At 40.5% G+C, this 24,116-nt stretch overlaps 1 protein-coding gene across 2 annotated transcripts in view; it reads left to right on the plus strand.

Annotated features, from left to right (window-relative positions):
- LMCD1 (LIM and cysteine rich domains 1) overlaps positions 1–24,116 on the plus strand; it is a 385,448-nt gene that overhangs the window by 264,504 nt on the left and 96,828 nt on the right. For both annotated transcript variants that reach the window (XM_044077518.1, XM_044077519.1), the window contains exon 4: positions 7,231–7,584. In XM_044077518.1, the coding sequence (XP_043933453.1) occupies positions 7,231–7,584 (354 nt within the window). The remainder of the gene's footprint in view (positions 1–7,230; positions 7,585–24,116) is intronic.

The following is a 24,116-nucleotide window of genomic DNA, read 5'->3' on the forward strand; positions in this document are numbered from 1 at the left end:
TAGCCCAGGCTGGTATGACCCTGACCTTGAGTAGCATCTTACCCTCACCAAGAATGATGCCACAATATGAAGACAAGATGATCAATTTCAACAATTGGCTTAAGTATTGGTGCCTTTTTTAGGCAAGGCTCAAAAGACAAACCCACCTCCATTGGTATCACAAGGGATAAGAAACTAAGAGTAATGCTACTCAACGCCAGAAGTCTAAACCTCAAGATGCACACACTCGAAACTCTCCTTAGCATGGAGAACATCAATATCTGTGCAGTAACAGAAACCTGGTTCAGGACTCCCGAGAGCACCCCAGCACTACCAGGTTATACCTCATACCATGCTTTTCGGCACCAAAACTTGGACCGAACCACAAAAGGAGGTGGAGTATCGATATTCATCAAAGATACCCACACGTCCAGGTTGGTGGCAAAGCACGAAGCATCAGAGACTATCCATGTGCAACTAACAGTGGGTAAAACTGCCTCCCAGTTTATAGCCTGCTACAGACCACCCTCCCAAACCCAGGAACCCCACTCGGCCTTCCTGAGAACACTGGAAAATATGAAGGTCTCTCCGAACACCATTATATTGGGCGACTTCAACTACCCAAACATAGATTGGGAGCATTACTCTAGCTCCAACACCCTTGCCCAAAGGTTCCTAGAATTCATAAACTCAAATGCTATGGAACAACTTGTTACCACTCCCACAAGAGGGGAAAACATACTGGACCTGATCATCACCAACATGGGACTCTATGCTCCAGACCAGAAGTGTATCCTCACTGGTAAGATCAGACCATAAACTGATCTCACTGGATATTCACATCCCGACCCCACCCCTGCCCAGAAAACCACAGTGAAAAACTTCTCTAAAGCAAATTTCACACTCCTCAAAACCGAGGTGGAATCCTTCAAAGCCCCCGGGCCTGTGGAAAATACTGCCCAGACCGCAGAATCCTTTATAAATGCATTCTATGAACACCTTCAGGAATGCATGGATCATGCAATCCCAAATAAAACCAAGACCCAATCCTCCAAAGGCAGACGACCTGTCTGGTGGACCCCAGCCATAAACAAACTATACAATAGAAGGAGGAAGCTACTACATGATAGAGCAAAATCCCAAAAAGGGAAGGCATCTCTGATCAGTATTAGCAAAAAACCAAGGGCACTCATAAAATCGTCAAAGGCCAGCTTCGAGAGAAAAATTGCACAAGACACTAAGGATAATCACAAGGCTTTCTTTAGTTATGTTAGGAACCTGGGTGGGAATTCCCAGATATGCTCAGAATTAGTCCAAAATGACAAAAAATACACCGATCCCACAGACATTGCCAACATCCTAGCTGACAGGTTCAGCGCAAACTTCTCCCACCAAAGGGCAAATATCTATCCCAGCAGAGTGCTGCCCCTGACATCTCAGATGCTCAGGTGGGAGCCGCCTCTCCAAAGCAAAAACACAGCATCAATGGGACCAGGCGATGTCCCAGGCTGCGTCCTACATGAACTCCAAGAAGAGCTAAACCCAAACATAAAACTACTGTTCAATCTCAGCCTTACTACAGGATATGTACCCAAAGAGTGGCGTACAGCAACAGTGGTCCCTCTCCACAAAGGTGGTGCCTCAACAGACCCTGGAAACTATCGCCCCATAAGCCTGACTAGCTTGGTCTGCAAAGCTATGGAAAGGATCATCATGGACCTCATAAATAAAGATATTGGGGACCTACAGACACTGGATCCTACCCAGTTCGGCTTTGTTAAGGGCAGATCCTGCCTCTTAAACCTGGTTGACTTCTTTGAAACAGTCACCAAGGCCATTGACGAAGGGAAGGTGGTCCACACAGCCTATCTGGACCTACCAAAAGCCTTCGATACAATACCCCACTCGGGCATTATAGATAAGCTCACCAGCTTAAATATAAACCCCTATGTCACTAGATGGGTTGCAAACTGGCTCAAGGACAGAACCCACATGGTTAGAATTGCTGGAGCCATGTCAGACTCCAAACCAGTTACAAGTGGCATCCCACAAGGCTCAGTCCTGGGACCTCTCTTGTTTGGTATATATTTCTCGGAGGTACAGGCCAATACGGAAGGACTGTGGCTGACCAAGTTCGCAGATGACTGCAAACTGGGCCATAATCGACTCTCCAGCCGACACAAGCATCCTCCAAAAGGGCCTCATAGAAACAGACAACTGGTGCCAGAGCCATGGCCTCAAGCTAAATGCCAAAAAGTGTATAGTCATCCCCTTTGGCAAAAACAAAGTGCCCACAAATTACTACATAGGTGGTAATCCATTAAGTACAGAAGAAGTAATTAGGGACCTGGGGACCCAAGTTGATAGCAATCTCTCATTTGACAACCACGTGGCCAAAGTGGTTAGAAAAACATTTTATATAGCCCACCTAATCATGAAGGGATTCACATCTAGATTAGGAGAGGTCATCGTGCCTCTTTACTCATCCCTCATCAGGCCCATAATCGAGTACAATGCCCCTTTTGGGATGTACCTTACCAAACACCTGCAGCAACTGGAAGGACCCCAAAAGTACCTCACCAAGAGGATCAAAGGGCTCAAACAGATGCCATATGCTGCCCGGTTAAAGAAACTCCAGCTCTACTCAGTGGCATACCGCCTGCTCAGAGGTGACCTGTGCCTGACGTATAAGGCCATGTCCAACCTGGAATTAAGGGACATGCTGCACCTCAAAAAATCCAAATCCCATCGAGCTACACGCTGGAGAGACTTGAACCTCAGCACTGAAATAAATAGGACATGCTGGAGGGACAGATTCATAACCCAGAGGCTCCCTTCACTATGGAATAAAATCCCAGTCCAGGTTAGGCAGAGTCCCTCATTGACTCTCTTCAAGAGGAATCTTGATGAGTGGATGGGAGATCATAGGTTTACCCCGGGTATCACTTCTGTGCCACTGTTAGACAGAGGCACAGTATACTAACCTAGAAAAAGGGCATAGCAAAATTAATTTAAAATGGGTGGCGAAAGCCAAACATACTCTGGCTAGGCTTATAAATGCCCTAGGGCAGATAGCCTAGTATGAACCTATGAACCTATGATTGGATGGGAAATAGGAAATTCACCCCGGGGATCACCTCTGTGGCTCTGCTCGACAGGGGCACAGGAAAATGATTTTTTTTGGGTGACAAAAGCCAGGGTACCTTTTTGGCTGGACTTGTATAGGCCCCAGGGCCGATAGCCTAGTACCTACCTATGAACCTATGAATAATGTTAGGGTTACAGCAGACACTGTGCAGTATGTAATCAGCATGCACATTTTTGAATAATAATGCATTTCATTGTAGAATAGTACACAGCTTATTTATAATAATGCATTTCATTGTAGAATATTACACAGCTTATTTATAATAATGCATTTCATTGTAGAATATTACACAGCTTATTTATAATAATGCATTTCACTGTAGAATATTACACAGCTTATTTATAATAATGCATTTCATTGTAGAATATTGCACAGCTTATTTATAATAATGCATTTCATTGTAGAATATTACACAGCTTATTTATAATAATGCATTTCATTGTAGAATATTACACAGCTTATTTATAATAATGCATTTCATTGTAGAATATTACACAGCTTATTTTTGTGAATGATTCATTTTGCCCATTGTTTCCTGTCTGGCCAAGTAATTTTCAGCGATTCATGAGACGTGTACTTTTAAGATACTACATCTGTTAAATACTGCAAGCAATGTTTTATATTGCTGGCTGAATGTACCCCCTTGTTACTCTTTCTAAATCTGGTCCAGTGTCATTATTCAAAATTCACATCTATTTATTAGAAATGGCATCATTTGTAAATGACAGGTCCCATTCTTTTATCGGTACTACCAGAAATAGAGCTGTATATATCTATTCTGGTACACTGTGTCACCCCCCGATCTAGTGCTCCCATCAGCTTTAAGGTCCTACTTCTGGACTAACAAAGAAAAAGAAATGGCTCTCTGTAGTGTTACTTTTAACAATGTAACAGACTGCTTGCTACATTTGTAAGAAGTCACTAACATGCTTCAGTTCCTGACTGCAAAAGCAGTATCGGCATTCATTTCCGTATTGGCATTTATTTATTAATGTCTGTATCAGCATTTAAAAATGCAGGTATGGAATTGAATTCTGGTATTGCTCTACTAACAATTACTATCTGATTACCATGCCACGTATCACTGCCCCTTTTACACCACCTTAGATACTGGTAGGAAAGTATTAGCAACAATTTTTTTCTGTACTAAAAATAAAAAAAAAAATAACTATTCCATATTCTTATAATGGGCTGCATTCACTCTCAGAAATGATTTAGGACAGATGCTCATTCATTGTACAGTCTATCCAGAAAGCTAAAAATATTCATTCAGCAGTCCAACAAATGGCTGATTTTTGACAGATGTAAACAGCAGCACAGAAAATGGAATTCTTGATTTATTTGCCAAAAGTGAGTATTTACTATTTATCTGATGTGACTCTAATACTCTTTCTTTCTAAAATGTAAAAAACAAAGTGTGAGCTCACGAACACTAGAAGAATATTACCACTGAAACGAGCACACACTCCAAGGCCAGAACAGATATAAACTTCATCACAACACAGTGGTTGTAAACAAACGATTTTATTGGAGCTAGAAAAGATTGAGCGCTTTCGCCCGCATAACCGCAGGCTTCATCAGTTATGCGGGCAAAAGCGCTCAATCTTTTTTTAGCTTCAGTAAAACCGTTTGTTTACAACCATTGTGTTGTGATGGAGTTTATATCTGTTTTGGCCTTGGAGTGTGTTCTGTTTTCAGTGGTCATATTCTTCTAGTACTCTTTCCAACCCTTTCTTTAACTTAAAAACCATGCCTGAATTTTATATACATATATATATATATATATATATATATATATATATATATATATATATATATATATATATATAGGGATTCTTGTATATAGATTGTCCTACCATATTGTTTCTTGTATATAGAGTATCCTATTATACTTCTTTGCTTTTAGTGTATCCACAAATTGTACATCTGTGATATTGTCTGAATCTATCTAAATTTGTAATCTGTTTTAATATGTTCACCGGCGCTTTTTTCCTCGGGCCTCCACTGAAAATGGGCACATACCCAGTCGGACTCTCCCGGTAAACAAATGTGAAATAAATAAATAAATAAAATGTCTAATTTTGAAAATTGGGAAGTTGAAGCTCCAACCATACCAAGGTACTTATTTTTTCAAAATCCTAGTTATTAAATGAGTTTATCGTCACTAAGATAATGTCAACAAATGTAAATATATTCTTTGTTGATTAAAATCAAACCTGCACGTCTTTACTAATTATTTGCCCTTTTCTGTTATATGTTCATGTCATAATTTTAAAACATCACTGCAGTTATGGGGAATATTCACATCATAGTATGTTTTTCATTAATTCTAGTCACAGTCTTTGAGGACAGTCTCATTGTCCTCATCTGCTCCTCTTTAGCAGATTTGCTAGAAGCACCTGATTACCAGCTGCTTGAAAAACCCAGTCTTGAACCCAGGGAACTCAAGCACTTTGTAGCTTGTTCAGGCTGTTGCTTGTGCTCAAACTCAAATATGTGTTCAGGTGAGTTGTGACGTGAAGAGAGATAGCGGAGCTGCCACATCTTGTCTGAACACAGATTCACATCTGAATTATTATTTGTGACAGTCCACGGAGGGGGAGTGGGTGGAGGTGGGAGTTTCAGTTAGGTTTTTAGGCAGTGCTCAGCAGGGCACTTTAGGTTCAGGGACATTGAGGTTAATTTTGGTTTAGGGAGCAGGAGAGTTTAGGGTGTGGAAGGGATCAGGGACTTTAGGTTTAAGAAGTTAGAGGGAAGTTTTAGGAATAGAGAGCAATCAGGGAATTTAGGTTTAGGAAGAGGGGATGAAGTTTTTGGTTTAGGAGTTACTAGGGACTCTAGCTTGGGTGAGCAAGAGGGCAATTTTAGGTTTAGGGAGCAATCAGAGTCTTAGGTTTAGGGAGGGAGGGGAGTTTTATGGTTTAGGTTGAGAGATGTAGTTGATTAGGTATAATTCCAGAAATTTAGCTTTAGGGAGGAAAAGGAAGTTTTAGAGTTAGGGAGCATGAGAGAATTTAAGATTATGGAAGGGTAGTGGGTAGGGAGTTTTAGGGGTATGGAGTGATTTGGGAATTTAGATGTAAAGACTGGGATGGGAGTTCTATGGTTAGAGTAAGGGAACAGGGACTCTTGTTAGGGTTAAGAACATGTTGGGAGTTTTAGGGTTAGAGTTAGGGCACTGGGAAGGCTTAGCAGTTTACTGTGCTCAGATGGTAGAAGGAATAGGTAATTCAGTAAAACTGGGATAAATAGGAGTTAGGGTATTTGTTAGAGCAAATGACAATGGCATATTATAACTGTAGGCAGTTAATGAGACAGCTGCCAGTCTAAAATTGGGACCCATGCAATACCATGAACTTTCTGAAGGAGAGCTGAAAATTGTGGAAAAGTTTGTGAGGAAATATAAACATTTTGTTCTTGGTGTTGGAGAAGTTGTTTACCTGGTGAACCCATCACTGTAAAAGAAAAAGAAGAAAAGGAGTACAATCATGTGAGCACCTGCAGTCAAGCGCTAGTTTCCTGGTTATATATTGCTGTTTATTGTGTGTATCTCACAACTTATTTTAACATTCTTCTGTTCTCTTTTATTCCTTTTCCTTTGTTGTGCTGTACCAGTAATGATAATCATAAACAAACAAAAAAAATAAAAATATAAGCAGTACTTTTTTCTTTTTGGTTAATGAGTAGCATTTAGATGAAAATTTGGGTATGAACAAGACATAATAGATTGTTCATTTTTAAGTTTCACTTTATTCCCTGTATAACCTCCATTTATTAAAGTAATGGAGATATTTAAAAAAAAAACAGTTGAATGTTTTAGAGCAGGTATTCATATATAAGTGATGTATGTTTTCACATAAGGAAACTTTCTGTTACAGTTTGGGCCTGCTAATTATTTGGGTGCTACAGTTTACCTTAGAAGTATGATCATTTTTTATTAGCATCCTTTCCTGGGCAGTTTGACCAGTGCCTTGTACAGTTTTTAAATGTGATTAATAGCCATTCTTTCATGTACTACTGTACTAGCTCCTTCTTTAAGACAGCAAATTGCATGTGACCAGGGCAAAAATAATACATTTTTTTTTTCTCTTCACATTAATCAGGCAATACGCTACATGGAATTTGTTCGAAAAGAAATGCAGCCCATAGCTGGAACTGAGGGGGCATATTATAGGCGTAGGCAATTAATGAGACAGCTGCCAGTCTATGATCACGACCCCATGCAATGCCATGATCTTTCTGATGCAGAGCTCAAAATTATGGAAGAATTTGTGAAAAAATATAAAAATGATGTCCTTGGAGTTGGAGAAGTTGCTTTGCCTGGTGAACCCAGCACTGCAAAAGAAAAAGAAGAAAAAAATCAGAAGCATACAGTTGAAACTGAAAAAGAGAGGACACAAGAAATAAACCCTGCAGCAAATGGTACTCTGGGGGACCCTCAGAAGCCAACAGAATATGTAAGTATCTATTCAAAATAAGTCACTGTGCTTTGCAAAAATGCTTTTGAGCTTTTTCCTGTCTGTTTCTTCCTACTTTCTTTGCTTCCTTTCTTCTGTCAGTCCTTGTTTCCATCCGGTTTCACACTTATTTTGCCATTATCATTGTTATATATTCAGTTATGTAAACATTTCCTGGGAAGCAGTATTACGTTATAACTTTTGTTGTACTTCAGAAAGCAAAAATCAAAAGGGAGTATATAACGTCTGGTTAATGGCAGTAAGGATGTTACTCTTTTGGAGTAATATAGGGAGCCCAGAAAACTTAAGAGTAAGCTGGAAGGGGTCTGTGACATCACCAAGTGCTGACAGGAAGTTTAACCCTGTTTCTGACAACAGTACAGGAACAATTTGTTTTAATTATTACTATGACAAAGGATGAGAGGAAGAAAAATATCTGTCTCTTCCATCAGCACTGAAGTCAAATGCGTATCATAGGTGTATATTACTTATGTGTGTTTTGTTTAGCTAACTTTTCATGTAAAAAAAAAAACCTTCATCTGTATTGTACATTTTTTAATGTTCCAGTTTCTATGTTACTGGTAATTATCATTGGACTATTAAATTGTAACCCTAGCAGTGGTTCCCAAATTGAAAATATAAATTGACAAGTTTAACAAAGGGGAGTTGAATTCAGTAAGCAGGGTTCTTGTGGAGATGAGACTCAGGACAGTGCAAAGATGTGCAATTAATTATTATTCAGGGAGGTTATAGAGTGAAGTACACAAAATTTAAGAATGACAGGTGCATATTTACAGGAAGATATAATATGCATGATTTAAAATTCATATAATGTACAGTGAAATAAGATATAAACATGGGAAAGTTATAAGTGTATAAACTTGGCATCTTTATAAGATACCTGCAGTACCAAGACAAGCAGAATTATAGTTTATATACTGGATTATGATCATGTCACTGATTATAACCATGATAGTATGTGTCTGAGACATGGATGCAAATAAATTATAGTTATAAAGACTCAGTCATAACTCTTTATAATGTATGGTGCTTTATCTGCTCCCATGTATTACAAAAGTTAAAAAAAGAAATGAAAGCCAACAGTGCAGTAGCAAAAGTTTTTTAAAGCTTGGAAAGTCATAACATTCTAACTGCTACCACAAAGAGAGCAGCCACCAAAGAAGAACATTAAGACGCTAGTCAACACTTTGGACTTGTGGCTGCTGAGCATGTGAGCACAAGACTAGTGCTTATCAGCACTGAAGGGATATGTAACAATTGTTAAGCACCTTTCTGATATCATCCCAAGGCAGCCACTAGATATGGTTGACATCCACATTTCAGTTTTAGAATCTCAGATTCTGTCCCAGATCTCCACTTGATAATGTCCCCCAGGCTGCCACACTGTGATTCTAACATCTGAATTGAGGCAGACAAGTTGGAGATGAAGCTGGTATATTTCAGACACTAACCAGATGGAAGTAGGCAGCACCCTGTCTTCTGATGTTTGATAGAGCGATGATGATATGTAGAAGTTTGTCAGGCACAAGCTAGCTAAAGCAGTAAGAAGGTTCACGTTTTCCAAAGCAAGTGATGGGGTTGGAGCCCCACAAAAAGTTAAATCTATCCTTTACAATTTTATCGGCAAAGAGGGATTTCTGTAATTGAGGTAGATCATGTGCTGGTTAGATCACTTTTTGCAAACATACCATTTTAACTGCACAGAAAAAGTTGAACTCTTTTCTAAATGAGTATTTTGAAGCTCCTCCGCATTAAGGATTAACAGTCTTTCAGTTCTGTAATCTATTTGAATATCCTTGTATTTGAATCATGACTTAATACTGGCTGCTGCCAGAGGCATGGTTTGCCAAGTGTAAAAGGATAGGTTTGCTACCATATAAAACCAGCCTGTAAGTTTACCAAAATTTCCAGACTTTCTCTGAGATTGCCTATATGAACTGAAGGGTTTATGCGTCAAAGGGCCACTAGAAAGATGGGCTGTACTGTTAAGAAGATAACAGAGTACCAAACTGAAACTGAGGGAAGCATTGTCTATGAACTGTTTTGAAGGTCTCAGTGGCTAAAACAAGCAATAAAGGTGACAGTCAGCAGCATTTCCTAGTCCGTATGTTAACTAATTCTTAACTGAGTGGCCCTCATGGAAAAAGACATTTCAGTGAGTCAAAAGCATTCTAAAACATGGCAGCTGCTGGATCAGCCTCATTTCTGCTCAGTTTGTTATTTTGTTCTTTATTTTTAAGTCATACTCTATATAGATCTAGGCCCTCGAGTATTTTTACAAAATTATCTGTGATTTGTGTAGGAGTTATCCAGAGGAGCAGGTAATATTTTTGTTTCTGCCTGGAGTAAAGAAATTTGCCAATACCTCAAGAGATCCAGTTTATCACAGCCTCCATTAGCTAAAAGTAAAACAATTAAGGACATTGTTCTGGTTAATTAAGTACTAATGCTGAAGGCTACACTTGGAGGTCAGAGAATGCTTTGTAAAATTCAGTAGCAAGGCCATCACAGTTAAGGATTTTACAAAGTTAAGTAGCTTTAATGACCTTCTAAATTTCAGCTACCGAAATTGGTTGGTTAAAGATGTTCAGCTCCCCCACAGACACTTCTGACAATTTAATTTGGCAGAACAAAAATATTTTCTATCTGCTGGCACATCCAAGCAATTTTATTGCTATGTGATTTGATTTTTGATGGTCATGTACTGTCCGATTTTAAAAATATCCTCTTGGGGAGGAGGGTATTGGTGGAGCCTTTGAGAACAGATGTAATTTCTCTTTGCCCTATAAACTAGTAACCAGAGATCTAGGAGATGCTACCTCTTTAGCCCACTGAAATGCTTTATGTTTCTCAAATCCGATGTTAGAGTTGTATATTTTATGTCCTTTATTTTGTGAGTGGGATGATTACCAACCTAACACTTTCTCTACACCTTCCCTTTTAAAGTTCTTCTTTATAATTATGATATGATTCTCCAGATCAAGCAGTTCCCTCTGTTCTTCCTTGTCCTTCATTAAGTATAATACATTCTTCTTAAGAGACAGCTTAAACCTCTCCCATAGAGATTAATTCTGTAGTGGATTTGATACCTGTAAGCACCTATGAACCTTCACTGCTTGCTGTGTGTATTGTCTCACTTCTGGATTCCTGACTTAGGGTAGTGATTGCTGTGATGTATGCTACTTATAAACTGTTGTCTGAGGCAAAAAGAACAAAAGCTAAGTGATGATAGTCCTCAGCAATTCGTACCTCTGCCCAGTGCCTACCTGACTGAACACAAACAAGTTACTATGAGCAAAACTGGTTCATCCATAAATCAACCTTTTAGAGCAAAAAAGCTGAAAAGCCTAAAACAATGGGGGGAATGCCCCCAGACAGTTACAGATTTTAAATATTGCTCTTAAAAACTTGGAAAGTTTCTAGAATAACAGAATTTTGGTTCAGCATATATTTTCTGAAGGATATTAAGTCTGAAACTCAAGTAAATGCCATTATTTACAGACTTCAACAGGCTAAAAATATGAGGCAAAAAAATCTGGGCATTGTGCGAAAATCTTGACATTTGAGAGGTATGGGTTCATCAAAGCGTGGTAGCTGTGGAGAAAACACTAGTGTAGAAGGGGGGTGTAGCTAGCAAATTCCATTTCGTAGTCACAAGCTCTTAGTGCTGCCCCCCCCCCCCCCGGACACCTATCACTTAAAAATGGACACCTCCCAAAATGCTGCCTTAAGCACTTCATAAATGTAAGTAATATTTTCATCTGTTCCTCCAAAACTATTAAATATATTGTTTTAGATTAGCAATATTGAATCTTTTGTTAAAGGCATTCATTTAGACAGTTGTAGAAATAATATGACCTGAAAAAAGCCATGTTGATATGATGCTCAGAAAAAAATGTACTCAGTTGAGTACAAAGCGTATGCCTGGCTATACCATTGGTGTAGAATACATGGTTTATTTTTGAGAAATGTAAATACTTTAAACTTTTTTTAAATGTAACATACTGTGCAATCCCCAGGCATGGTGCATATCTTATTTTTGCACTGATTGCTGCTACATTTCATAATTATACATCTAAACAATACTCTTAAAGCAAACGCATGTCAAACAGATAGTGCTTATATTCAATTATCAATAATTTGCAGTTGTTATACGTACACATCTAGAATCACAGTCAGCTGTTCTGTTCAGTCTTAATCCCATGTTTGATTTAACATTGCTCATTAAAAATGGTTAAGTTCACAAATTAACTGTTTACATCCTAATTTTAAAACAGTTCAATCTGTTTGACCACAATTGCATACAAACTTCAAATAAATTAAAATATTAATTGACAAGTGGGACTGGTATAATTTTCTTGTTCTTTATTACTATTCTAATAAAAATGCTATGTATGTCAGAGGCATAGCTTATATGGGGTGAAGGGGGTAGCCATCCTGGGAACCAAATGTTGTGGTGGGCAATCACCAGTGCAGCTATTTAATGTTGATACTGCACTTGAGGTCAAGGCAAAAGTGAGTTAGTGCTCCACATGTGGAATTTATCACCTTATGTTTGTTTTACACTATCAGTGGTACCACATGCGGAGTATAGCACCTTATGTTTGTTTTACACTATCAGTGGTGCCACATGTGCAGTATAGCACCTTATGTTTGTTTTATACTATTAGTGGTACCACATGTGGAATGTAACACCTTATGTTTGTTTTACACTATCAGTGGTACCACATGCACAGTATAGCACCTTATGTTTGTTTTACATTATCAGTGGTAACATATGTGGAATATAGCACCTTATGTTTGTTTACACTATCAGTGGTACCACATGCAAGGTATAGCATCTTATGTTTGTTTTACACTATCAGTGGTACTTTATTAGTATTAGGGACTATTACAGGATATAAAATGTAATGAGATTTAAAAAACAATTTCTACACAAGGCTGAGATTACTTTTAAAATCTGTATATTAAATTTATTTTGTTGTGTTCTTTTCCCCCATACTGCCAGAAAGACTCTTAAACTCCAGGCTGTAAATATGGTAACTATCTTTATTTTTGAACAACAACAGCATTATTGAACTCAAGTAATACAAATTTGGTTTAAGAATGTTGTAATGCAACAAAAAACACATTAAAATGACAACAGAGGATGTTCTTCATCTCACATTGCTGCAGTCCTTACACTTGGGTAGTCCGCTGTCCTCGGTCGGCCCGACTATCAAAGTATAAGGCTGACGTCGGTCAAGGCGCATTTGACTGACATCAGGACGTCAGGGTACAAATGCGCATGACCGACGTCATATCCTCAGTCTTTTTTGCCGCATGGTCCGATGCAGAAGCAGCTTTGCAAGTGCCGGTTGACGTTCTGAAATTTTTCGTTTCCGGAGTTTCAGACCGACTCAAAGTTGGCTAAGTACCCCGTTGGGGAATATTTTAGTTTTTTCTTGCCTCAGTGGTTTACCGGATGTCAGAAAAAGTGAATAATTGTATTTCTTGTGGGAAACAGATACCGCATAGAGATTATCATACTTTGTGTATTCCTTGTTTAGGGCCTGAGCACGGCGTTGTTGGGTGCGCTCTTGTGCTAGATTCAATAAGCACTATAAAGAGAAGTTTAGATTGTGCCAGGTTAGTCTTGAAGCGGTGCAATTATAAAATGCCGTCGGATGCTCCGGCGCTTCTCAAGAAGCGCAAGGACAAAGCAATTAAGCCTAGGCTAGAAGAACCGTCCGTGCGGACACGGTTCTTTAGAGGTGTCGGTGGAGCGGTGGTTCCACCGGAGGTTTCTTTGGGTTCCCAGGGAGAGACTTTGTTGTTGCAGGATGTGGCCTCTCAGGAGGCAGGTCAGGCTGAAGGGGCTTCTCAGGCTACTATACTACCCTCTCTTCCTAAGGTGGTTAGGCCCTCTCCTTCTGTTTCCAAGGCTTCTCCCAGAGGCAGGCCAGGTTTAGCTTCAGTTGGTGTCACCCCTAGTTCTTCTGGAACTGTGCCCAAGAAGCATATGCTTAAAATGGCAGAAGATTTGATTACTTTGATTAGGGGATCCTTGCCCCCTCCTGATAAGAGGCCTAGGGTGGAGCCTGAGTTAGGGAGTTTTGAGCAGGCTTTGGATGTTTCAGAGTCTTGACTGAAGACTTGCAGGAGTATTCTCCTTATTCTGATTCTGAGGTGGATGATTCTACTCCTTCTGCTTCTCCTCCTGAGGATTTTTCATTTTCAGAAACTCTTCATTCCATGAGGGAACATTTTAAGTGGGAAGGTCAGGACTTCTCTGATTCCAGGAAAAGGCTTAGGGAATTTTTGTTTTACCCCAGCATAGGCCTTTGGCTATACCTCCTGTTTTGGATGTGGTGGAAGATGTTTTTTCAGAGGCTTCTCTTAATCCTGATTCTTTGCCTCCTGCTCCTGTTAAACTGGATAGGTATTACAGGGTGCCTGAAGCTCATAAGTATCTTTTTAAGAGTCCTAGGGCGGACCCAGAAACTGTTAGTCAGGGGCCTAAAGGTGTTAAGGCTTCTGTTGTCAAGAATCCGGTTCCTTCTGATAAAGAGGCCAGGGCTTTGGATAGATGGGGAAAGAAAGTTTATACTTCCTCCACTCTAGCTATGAGGGCCTTGAATTGCCAGTTTCACATGTTGAAATACCAAAATTATCTCCTTTCACAATTGAAGTCTAAGGTTGATGCTCTGGCGGAAGGTATTGATTGTAAAGAGTTGCAAGATTTAGTACATGTTTCTGAACAGGTGGGTAAGCATTCTTTGCAATGTGGTTTTGATGCTGTACAGGCCTCGTCTAGGGTGGCTGCTACTGGGTCAGTTATTCGCAGGCACGCCTGGCTGAGGGATCAGAATTTATCTGACCATGTTAAAACAAGGATTTTAGATGCACCTTTACAATCTGATGTGTTGTTTGGTTCTCCTGTTGAGTCAGTTTTAAAGAAAATGGAAGACAAGGCTAAGTCTATGCAGACTGTTAAAGATTTTTTGCAGGTTCAGCCTCCAAAGTTTAGTAGAAATTGGCCTGCTAAGGGATGGACGTATCCTTCTTATGATTCCCAGTCTAGGGGTAGAGCTAGACGTGGTAGGGGCAGAGCTCAGGGCTCTTTCAGGTCTAGGACAGGGAGTTCTCCTGCACAGTCTTCGGGTGAGGGCAGGGGTCAGTCCTTTCGTAAACAGACCCAATGACCTACCTTTTCAGCTGCCAGAGCCTTCTCGTCTGGCAGCACCTTTGGGAGGAAGGTTGGCACTTTTCAAAGAAAATTGGAGTTTAATTACCCAAGACAGATGGGTATTGGATATCATACACCACGGTTACAGGTTTTATTTCCATACCTTGCCTCCTTTCAAAGGCATGCCAGACGTTCCTCCTCCACAAAGAATAGAGGCTCACAAGCAAATTTCTCTGTTACTCCAAATAGGGGCCATTCAGCCGGTCCCTATGCCAGAGGTGGGCCTAGGATTTTATTCTCGCCTGTTCCTAGTACCAAAGAAAGGGAACACGTGGAGACCAATTTTGGACCTATCTATCCTCAACACTTATCTGGACATTCCCAAGTTCAAAATGTTGTCGTTACAGCAGCTTTTACCTCTGCTGGGCAAAGATCATTGGATGGTAACTTTAGATCTCAAGGAGGCTTATCTTCATGTTCCTATCAGACTGAGTTGCAGGAAGTATCTGCGTTTTCGAGCTGGGAATTCTCATTATCAGTTCTCTGCATTGCCCTTTGGCTTATCTACTGCGCCCAGAGTGTTCACGAAAGTTCTGGCTCCAGTGATAGCTTTCCTCAGGTTAAAAGGAATACAGATTTATCCTTACTTGGGACGATTGCCTGATTCTGGCTCAAGGAAAGGACGAACTTCTTCATCATTTACACTATGTGATAGCAGTGCTAAGATGCCTGGGGTATTCTGTGAACGAAATAAAGTCCAGTCTAGTACCCTCTCAGGACATGTGCTTTCTGGGTGTGAGACTGAATACAGCATCCCAGATGGCCTTTTTGACCCCGGACAAACAAAAGAATCTTTCCCTTTACTTTCATCAGTTGTCTCATCTGTCCAGGCTGACTGCAAGGACAGTCCTTCAAGCCTTGGGGTTCATGGCATCTTGTATTCTGGTGCTTCCCAATGCCAAACTGCATATGAGGAAGCTGCAGTGGTATCTCAAAAATGTATGGACACAGCACTGCCAGGATTTGGACACTGTCATTCAAATAATACCTTGCATTCAAAAGGAATTTTTGTGGTGGGCTCAGGAATGTCACCTAAACAAGGGACTCTCTGTGACCCGGCCAGAGGCGAGTCAGATTCTAACGACAGATGCCTCAGACATAGCTTGGGGAGCTCATCTGAATGGAAAGTGGATACAAGACAAGTGGCCTGCCAGACTACAGCATCTACATATCAACTTGAAAGAGATGTTAGCAGTCCAGTTTGCATTAATAGCTTTCAAGGATTTACTTCTTCCAGGGCAGGTGTTGATTCTAACAGACAACACAACTGTCATGTGGTACATCAACAAGCAAGGCAGAACACATTCTTATCCCCTCTGCAGGCAAGCAATGATTTTGTGGGAGACTGCTCTCAGTTTACAGCTGAATCTTCAGGCAAGGTTTCTGCCAGGAGCACAGAACTCCTTAGCAGATGTGTTGAGCAGACAAATTATGGATCCCCACGAGTGGAAATTGGATCCTCATGTATTTCAGAAATTGACAGTGTCATGGGGAACTCCAGACATAGATCTGTTCGCTTCTCCACTAAACCACCAGCTGCCAAAGTTTTGCACAAAAAGGTTTCATCCCACAGCTTGGAAAGTGGATGCTCTTTCTTTCAATTGGAGCAATCTTCATGTGTATGCCTTTCCACCTCTGCCTCTCCTCCCAAAGGTACTACTGAAGGCCAGACAAGACAAGCCAAGGATGATTTTGATAGCTCCAGATTGGCCTCGACAGCATTGGTACCCATTACTGAGAAGCCTGGTACGGAAGCCTCCATGGCCTTTACCTTCGATTCCACACCTGTTGTCTCAGGAGGACAGTCATTTGCTCAATGTCAAGCTTCACTCTCTGCACCTAACAGCCTGGCATATTCTGTTTTGAACCGTAGTGGGCCACCACTTCCACAGCAAGTTTTGAATGTTATTTTGGAAGCTAGAAGGCCTAGTACAAGGAAAGTGTATGCAGATAAATGGAAGAGATTTTTATTTTGGAGTGCAGCAAAGGATTTTGATGTTTCTGAGCCTAATTTAAGTGTGGCTCTTCAATATCTTACTGAGTTACTGGACAAAGGTTTGTCCTTCTCTTCTATTAAGGTTCATGCTGCAGCAATTTCAGCTCACTATGATTGTGACCCACCATTGTTTTCTCATCCTTTGTTCAAGCAATTTCTTAGAGGGCAAAGAATATAAGACCCCACGAAGAGCTCCTACGCCTGCTTGGGATCTCAATTTTGTGTTGGAGAAACTCACTCTACATCCTTTTGAGCCTGCAGCTACTGCTGAGTTAAAGTTTTTATCATGGAAGACTGCTTTTTTGTTGGCTATTACCTCTGCAAGAAGGGTTTCTGAGTTACAGGCCCTTATGGCGGTTGAGCCTTTCTTAATTTTTCATAAGGATAGGGTATCTTTACGTACTAATCCTTCCTTTATGCCTAAAGTGGTTTCTAGTGTGGCTTTAAACCAAACTATTCATTTGCCTACTTTTTATGCAAATCCCCAAAATAAAGGGGAAAAGATTTTGCACACTTTAGATGTACACAGGCAGTTGCGATATTATTTGGACAGAACTAAGGGGTTCAGGCAGTCTCAGCAGTTATTTGTTTCTTTTGCTTTGAGTTCTCAGGGCAAGCCTGTGTCAAAACAAACTATTTCTAAGTGGATTGGGTTTTGCATTGCTTTCTGTTATTCCCATCATGGCAAGGAAATTCCAGCTGGGATTAGGCCTCATTCCACTAGGGCTACTGCCACTTGACAGCTTTTTGAGGGGGTGGCAACTAAGGATATTTTGGAGGCAGCTACTTGGAGTTCAGTGCATACTTTCTCTAGGCATTATCACCTTCCACTTTACTCTAAATCCAGGGCTGGTTTTGCCACTGCTGTTTTGCAGGGCATTTTGGCAGCTCCTGCTTCCTTATAGTTTAGCCATCCTCCCTTACCTCTGCTTTGGGATTCTACCCAAGTGTAAGGACTGCAGCAATGTGAGATGAAGAACATAGTACAGTTTTGTACCTACCATAAATGTAGATGTTCAAGATCCACATTGCTGCAGTCCAATCTCCCTCCTTCCCCTCTTGGAGGCGGTTGTGTGGGTTGGGTTGTTAATAGGGTGTATATTGTATATATTGTACATATTATTAGTGCTAGGATGGTTGGTTGTTGGTTTGCTGTCTTTTGGTTTTGACCTTTATTTCTAGGGTCTTCTGACATCTGGGGCAAGAAAAGACTGAGGATATGACGTCGGTCATGCGCATTTGTACCCTGACATCCTGATGTCAGTCAAATGCGCCTTGACCGACGTCAGCCTTATACTTTGATAGTCGGGCCGACCGAGGACAGCGGACTACCCAAGTGTAAGGACTGCAGCAATGTGGATCTTCGAACATCTACATTTATGGTAGGTACAAAACTGTACTATTTGAACTTACTGAAAAGAGAATGTGCATCACATATAAAAAGAGAGCATAGAAAACGAAATGTTATCCATTTAACATTGGAGATATACTAATCTAAGGATGGCAATGTTGAAATTGATGAAAGCTAGAAGATTAGCATGTTAAAGGGGAAACTTAAAAAAGAAAGAAAGGAAATAAAGTTGAGAGTGTGTATTTTCCATTTACTAATATCTAGACCTCAAAGAAACATTGGCTAGGATTCAGAAAGGCTTGCCATGAGTGGGAAGCCTTAGCATGGTCATTTTCCCACAAGTGGTAAACCTTTCTGATTCTCAGGCCACTTTACCACTAGGGTCTACTGCTAGCAGAGTCCTCAATCTGGAGTGCAGTCTTGCTTGTAGACCTGCATGATAATGCAAAATTTGGAGGAATGGTTATTACTAATTATCAGTGATTTTCACTGGAAATGCCAGTGACTCTTAGGTTAAGCTTTCACTACTAGAAGAAAAATTGAACATTGTCAAAAATCACCAATTAACTACTATGGAAGCAGTCATGGGGAGCTATTTTCAGTAAAGATGTAGGGTGGGGGTGTTTTACTGTGTGTGCGGACATGTGTGTTCATGTTTATAGTGACATGAATTAAGCTACGTGAATGTGCATGCAAGTTTGTGTGTGTGAGTCTACATGGGTAGTCACATTAGGGGATGGTTGGGTAGCAATTCCAGAGCCTGTGTGTGTTAGAGCATGCATGTGGATGAATGGAAAATTGATTCCATACCTGTGATCAAATGCTTGCTTGTTTGTTGAAGAGTGGAAATGTTTATGTGAGTGTGGGGGGGTGCCTTTGCCAACATGTTGCATGCATCACCAGAGAAAACACTAACCTTTTTCAACTTGGGAATAGAAAGATTCTCTTTAATTAAAGAGTATCAGTGAGATGCTTTTTTCATGGAGAGAGTAGTCTCTGCCTGGAATGCAACTTGTGATCCATAATCTTATTAGCCATGGATCACAACTGATTAGTTCTTTCAATGGTAAGTACAACACTCAGTGTCTAATCTGCAGGAAGCACCAGTGATTTGTTTTCGATGGAACATATTCATTGTGTAGTGAGTTATAATCTGAAACAACTGTCTCACTGGAAGATGTAATTCTAGGTTGGCATAACTATGGCAAGATAACTTCAAAAATAAAGATACAGCTCTAAACATGCAGTCCAAGATCACAGTGTACCTTCTCCCAAAAATTAACGTAAAGCTAAATGAATTATTCATAAAACAGCAAAAGCCTTGGAAAAAGACCCATTTTCATCCCATTTACACAGAGAGCAGGATACTGGATCAGAACAACAACTGTGGTCACTTCATGGTTGCATACAGGTGTCAGAATTACAAAGATAATGGCTTATTTCATGTTCCCTGAATGTTATCTTCCAAGTTTGTTGTACTGAGACTTATCAGTGTGATGCAACAATGGTGCTTAGTATTGTATCCTAGCTACTTATCTTTGTATTTACTTGTTTGAGCTCATGATATATGCCTTATTTATTTTTGTTAATAATCAGCTCACTATGTACTTTTAACTATTATATTGTATCTCTGTGGACCCATCTTGTCTGTGCCATGACTGGTTGAAATAAATCTTCCTTTATTCCATTATAAATTCCATCCCTATGGCTGCACCATCACTTCCCTTGTTCGATGGACTGTGTTTTTCAGGATAAACCATATCTTATCCTAGCTTATTCTTTGGAGGATAGGTACTTTAATATATATATGCTGCAGTGATCTAGTCTTGGCTTTATTAGAGATTGACCCCTGAAAGTGGTGCATTAAGACCCACCATATCTGCCTGTTAATGAGGCAGCAGTTCTACTCCCTCTCTCAGAAAAATGGTTTCTGAACCAATCAAGATGGTGGGACACTCATTGATCTGCTGCAGAACTGGACTGCAAATAGATTACTTAGTACCCCATTCCATATGTCTCTGCCAATGGCCAGTGCTACTGAATCCAGGCTGAGCCAGTCACAGACAGAAACACTAAACTTTATGAATGTTTTAGTTAATTAATTAATTAATGCATTTATGTTATTTATTTTGTTAACCAGGAAAGTGAACTCAACCTAGGCTACAACAGCAAGGGTAAGTACAGCATATATGCTAACACTTTGGTATAATTGATCAACCAACGTCTTTTGAGAGGAGGGCAAACTTTGAATTATCTAGATTAAACCCACATAGACACCAGGAGAATGTGCGTACTGCCACTCATACTGTGAGAAGTCAGGATTGAACCTTGGACACTATAGCTATGAAGCAGACCTCCAGCCATTAAGCTAGAGTGTTGCACATGCCATATAACATCTTTGCCAAGTTTCCTCCAGAGCAGTGCTACTAATTAAATACATTTTCCTGGATTGCATTTATTTTATATAGTTATCATTAGTAAGACATGCATACACATGTACATAAAATATAGTTCAGTAAAGGAAGGTTTGCTCAGTCTGCATACTTGCTACACCTACCATCTGCTACTGTTCCTCTTTTTTCCATCCCTCTTTTCTTCATCCACCCCAGGTCCTTGTGAAGGCATCTGCAGTCCTGCTCTTCACCACTCTGTCTAGAAGTCTTTTCTGAATGTCTACAACTTTCTCTGTAAAGAACTATTTCCTTAAATCCAAGTAGTAATGCATTCCTTCTACTTGGGGTGTGTGTGACCTAAACCATTGCATTTTCCTTTTAAATCTACCGTTTTGTTGTTTGATCATTTTGTGGACCCAGACCATGCCCCTTCTCTCCTCAAGGGAGGAAAAAGCTACTTCTTCCAACATCTCCCCACAGGTTTTGCTGTCCACCGCATTTGCATTTCTAACATCCTTTATTTGTACTGTCCAGTAGCATTCATTACATTTGCCTATCAAAAGAAGGTGTTTGCAGTCGGTATTCTGCATCTTTCTTCATTCTCCCTTACTGCACATTTGCTCCATGCTGTCTTAGTACATCTGTGGTTTCTTTCTGTAGCACCCATTCTGAGAGTGCCTGTTCAAGTCATCCACAAACCTTTCCATGCAGAAGAACATTCTGAGGTTGGATAGTAATTTGTTCCCTTTGTCTGCTGCCTACAGTCTCTCCTTCCCCTCTGTCATTCCAACTCAGCTTGATTCCTTCACATGTGCCTGACATTATCTTTAAACTGTTATCATTTCCCTCTATCTCTTTTTGTAAAACAGGAGGATAGTTCCACTGCTCTATTCTCTTTTCATACAATATCCTTCCATGCTTCTCATCTCACTGAAGGTATTTCTCCAGATACCTTGTAGTAGCCTGCTGTAATGTATTTTGTGTGGTATGCAAAATGCCATGCAGTACAGAAGGCATGGTCTCACTAAAGCCTTCTAAAGTGGGAGCAGTCATTCCATATTTGTGTAAGTTATCCTCCTAAGAATATACCTCAGTGCCCTCTTTGCTCTTGCTATTGCCTAGTGCACTATTTATCGTGGTCCTGTCTTGATCTGATAATTCCTTCAAGGCCCTTTTCCTGACTTTTGTACCTTTGTTGTTGGAGTCCATTTGCAGGACTCCGCTTTTGTCTGTTCCGAACCTCATCTGCCACATGTCTTCCCAAATGGCCAGACTTCCTGAGTCACTTCTAAGGCCCTTCTCCTTACCACACTACAGCCCTTGTGTTTGTTTTCATCCAAAAAGAGGTTTCCTCAGGCTTTACATTCCATCTGCTATGTCTGAGACAAACAGACACAAGTGCTTATCCCAGAGATAGCCCACCCACCACCTCCACTTGTATTTTGTTCTTCAGATGAGACTCGTTCCAACTTCTCATTTTCTACTTCACCACACCCCACTTCATCACACCTTATGCAGTTTACATGCTGTGCAGTACCTGAAGGCTTTACTGAATTTGAGAAAGACCATGTCCACTGTCACTTCTTCCTCCAGTTCCTTCATGATCCATTCCTGAAAAAGATCAGGTTAGGCAGTCAGCTTTTTCTGATCATGAAACTATGTTGAATGCTGTCCTGCAGGTTGATTTCTTTCAAGAAAAGATTATTCAAGATTTGTTCTATGACCTTCTTGGCCACTGTTGTCATGTTGACGGGTCTGTAGCTACCCAGGTTATTTTTTATTTCCTGTTTGCATTACGCAGGGGAACCAACAGTATCATCTTACAGTCCTGCAGTAGTGATGGAATGGAGAGATGGACAGTAACCAGTGAAAGATTTGTCAGGAGGGCAGGTCATACTCCAGACACATGTGTATTTTAACAGATAGCACATTTGGTCCTGTCCCTAGTTCTGCCTAATGACAGCCAGTTCATTCCCCACTTCACCTGTCTCTATACTGCTAAATGTCATCACCTTTTCTTTGATGAATGCTGAGGTGAAGCAATCATTTACTAAACCAGCTTTTTGTCCATTTCTGACCTGCTTCCTGCCCTTAATTTGGTCTGCTGAAATCTGTACCCATTTTTATCTCAATGAGGTGTACATAACATAGCTTTTGTTTCCCTTCCTGAAGCCTCTACCAGCTAATTGTTCATCTACTGCCTTTACTGAGCTCACTTTCTTAATTGCTTGTTTGCTTCGTGTCTTAAAGCGTGTCTCTGTAGCTATTCCCTCTTGCTTTCCATTTCCTATGTGCCCTCTTTTTTGACTTAAGTGCTTATCTTATTTCCTTATGTGACCACATTGGTCTTCTCCTCAAAACATTTTCTGTAATCCTGAATTGTTCATCTTAGCTCCATGTATGAAGCTTATCTGTCTGTTCAATATCCCCCCAGTCCTGTAACTTCATTTTTACATTTTCCTTGTTTTGTCCACATAACATGCATCCTGTAGTCTCATACCATCACAATGGTACTAACTCTCTGGTGTTTCCTCTGCACTAAACCACACGGTGCCATGGTCACTGTTGGCTAGAGGTGCCTACACCTTGATATCCCTTACCCTTACTGTCTTCATTAATACAACATATAGGATTCGCCTTTCTAGTGTATTTACCTGCCAGATGACTGAACCCTATTTTGCAGCAAGGGCCCTCCCTCCTTGGCCCATGAGGTTGGGACCTCTCATTCTCCATCAGGAAGATTCAGGTTGCCCATTACTGTGTGTCTCCTCTTCTTACCCTGTTTGTTCTGCTATTGTTTCTTGCAATCATTCATTTTCATGTCTGCACATATCAGAAGCCTGATATGCTGTGTCCATCCACCAGCCTTCATCAACCACATCTTCTGCTAATCTGCTATAAATGCAGGGGTGCTTATTTCTGTGTCAGGCTCTCATGCCCCCCCCCCTTTATTGAGTATTGCTCTTCTTCCTTCTCCCTCATGTTGCATTTCAGATCTTCTGTTACATACTAAAGCTCCTTCATATCTCTTTTCTCTCTGTGCTTCCTTTGCAGGTTAAGTCCTGAGGCACCTGCATGTTGTATCCCATCTCTTTTACTTGCCTCTGTCTGTCTTATACCAGCAATGTCTGCATTTCCTTCCTGCATCACTGCCCATATCTGTGCCATTTTTTCCCCAAGAATTGTTGTATTTCATGGTACCTTCACCCGTTCCCTGTCTGAGACTCCTGTATTTATTTGATTGGTTCTCTTTATGAAGGCATACATAATGCAAACTTTGCAAGCTTTATTTGTTTCTTCCAATACACCTCCACAATTGGACATAGTATTCCAGCTCTGGTCTGAACAGCAGTCTGCAGAGTAGACTCGTAACTTCACTTCCTCTGGATTTTGGGACTCTCCAGAAGCATCCCCATGCTCTGTTGCCTCACCTGGTTTCTTTGTCATCTGGAGCTGATAGCTCTCCACCATTACAACTATTTATTTATTTATTGAAATTTGATTACTGGGAAAGTCTGACTGGGTAGAAGCCCATTTTCGGCA

The sequence above is a fragment of the Protopterus annectens genome, chromosome 7.part0 (genome assembly GCF_019279795.1).
Source record: "Protopterus annectens isolate FY-2018-M chromosome 7.part0, PAN1.0, whole genome shotgun sequence".
In the NCBI taxonomy this organism is placed as follows: Eukaryota; Metazoa; Chordata; order Ceratodontiformes; family Protopteridae; genus Protopterus; species Protopterus annectens.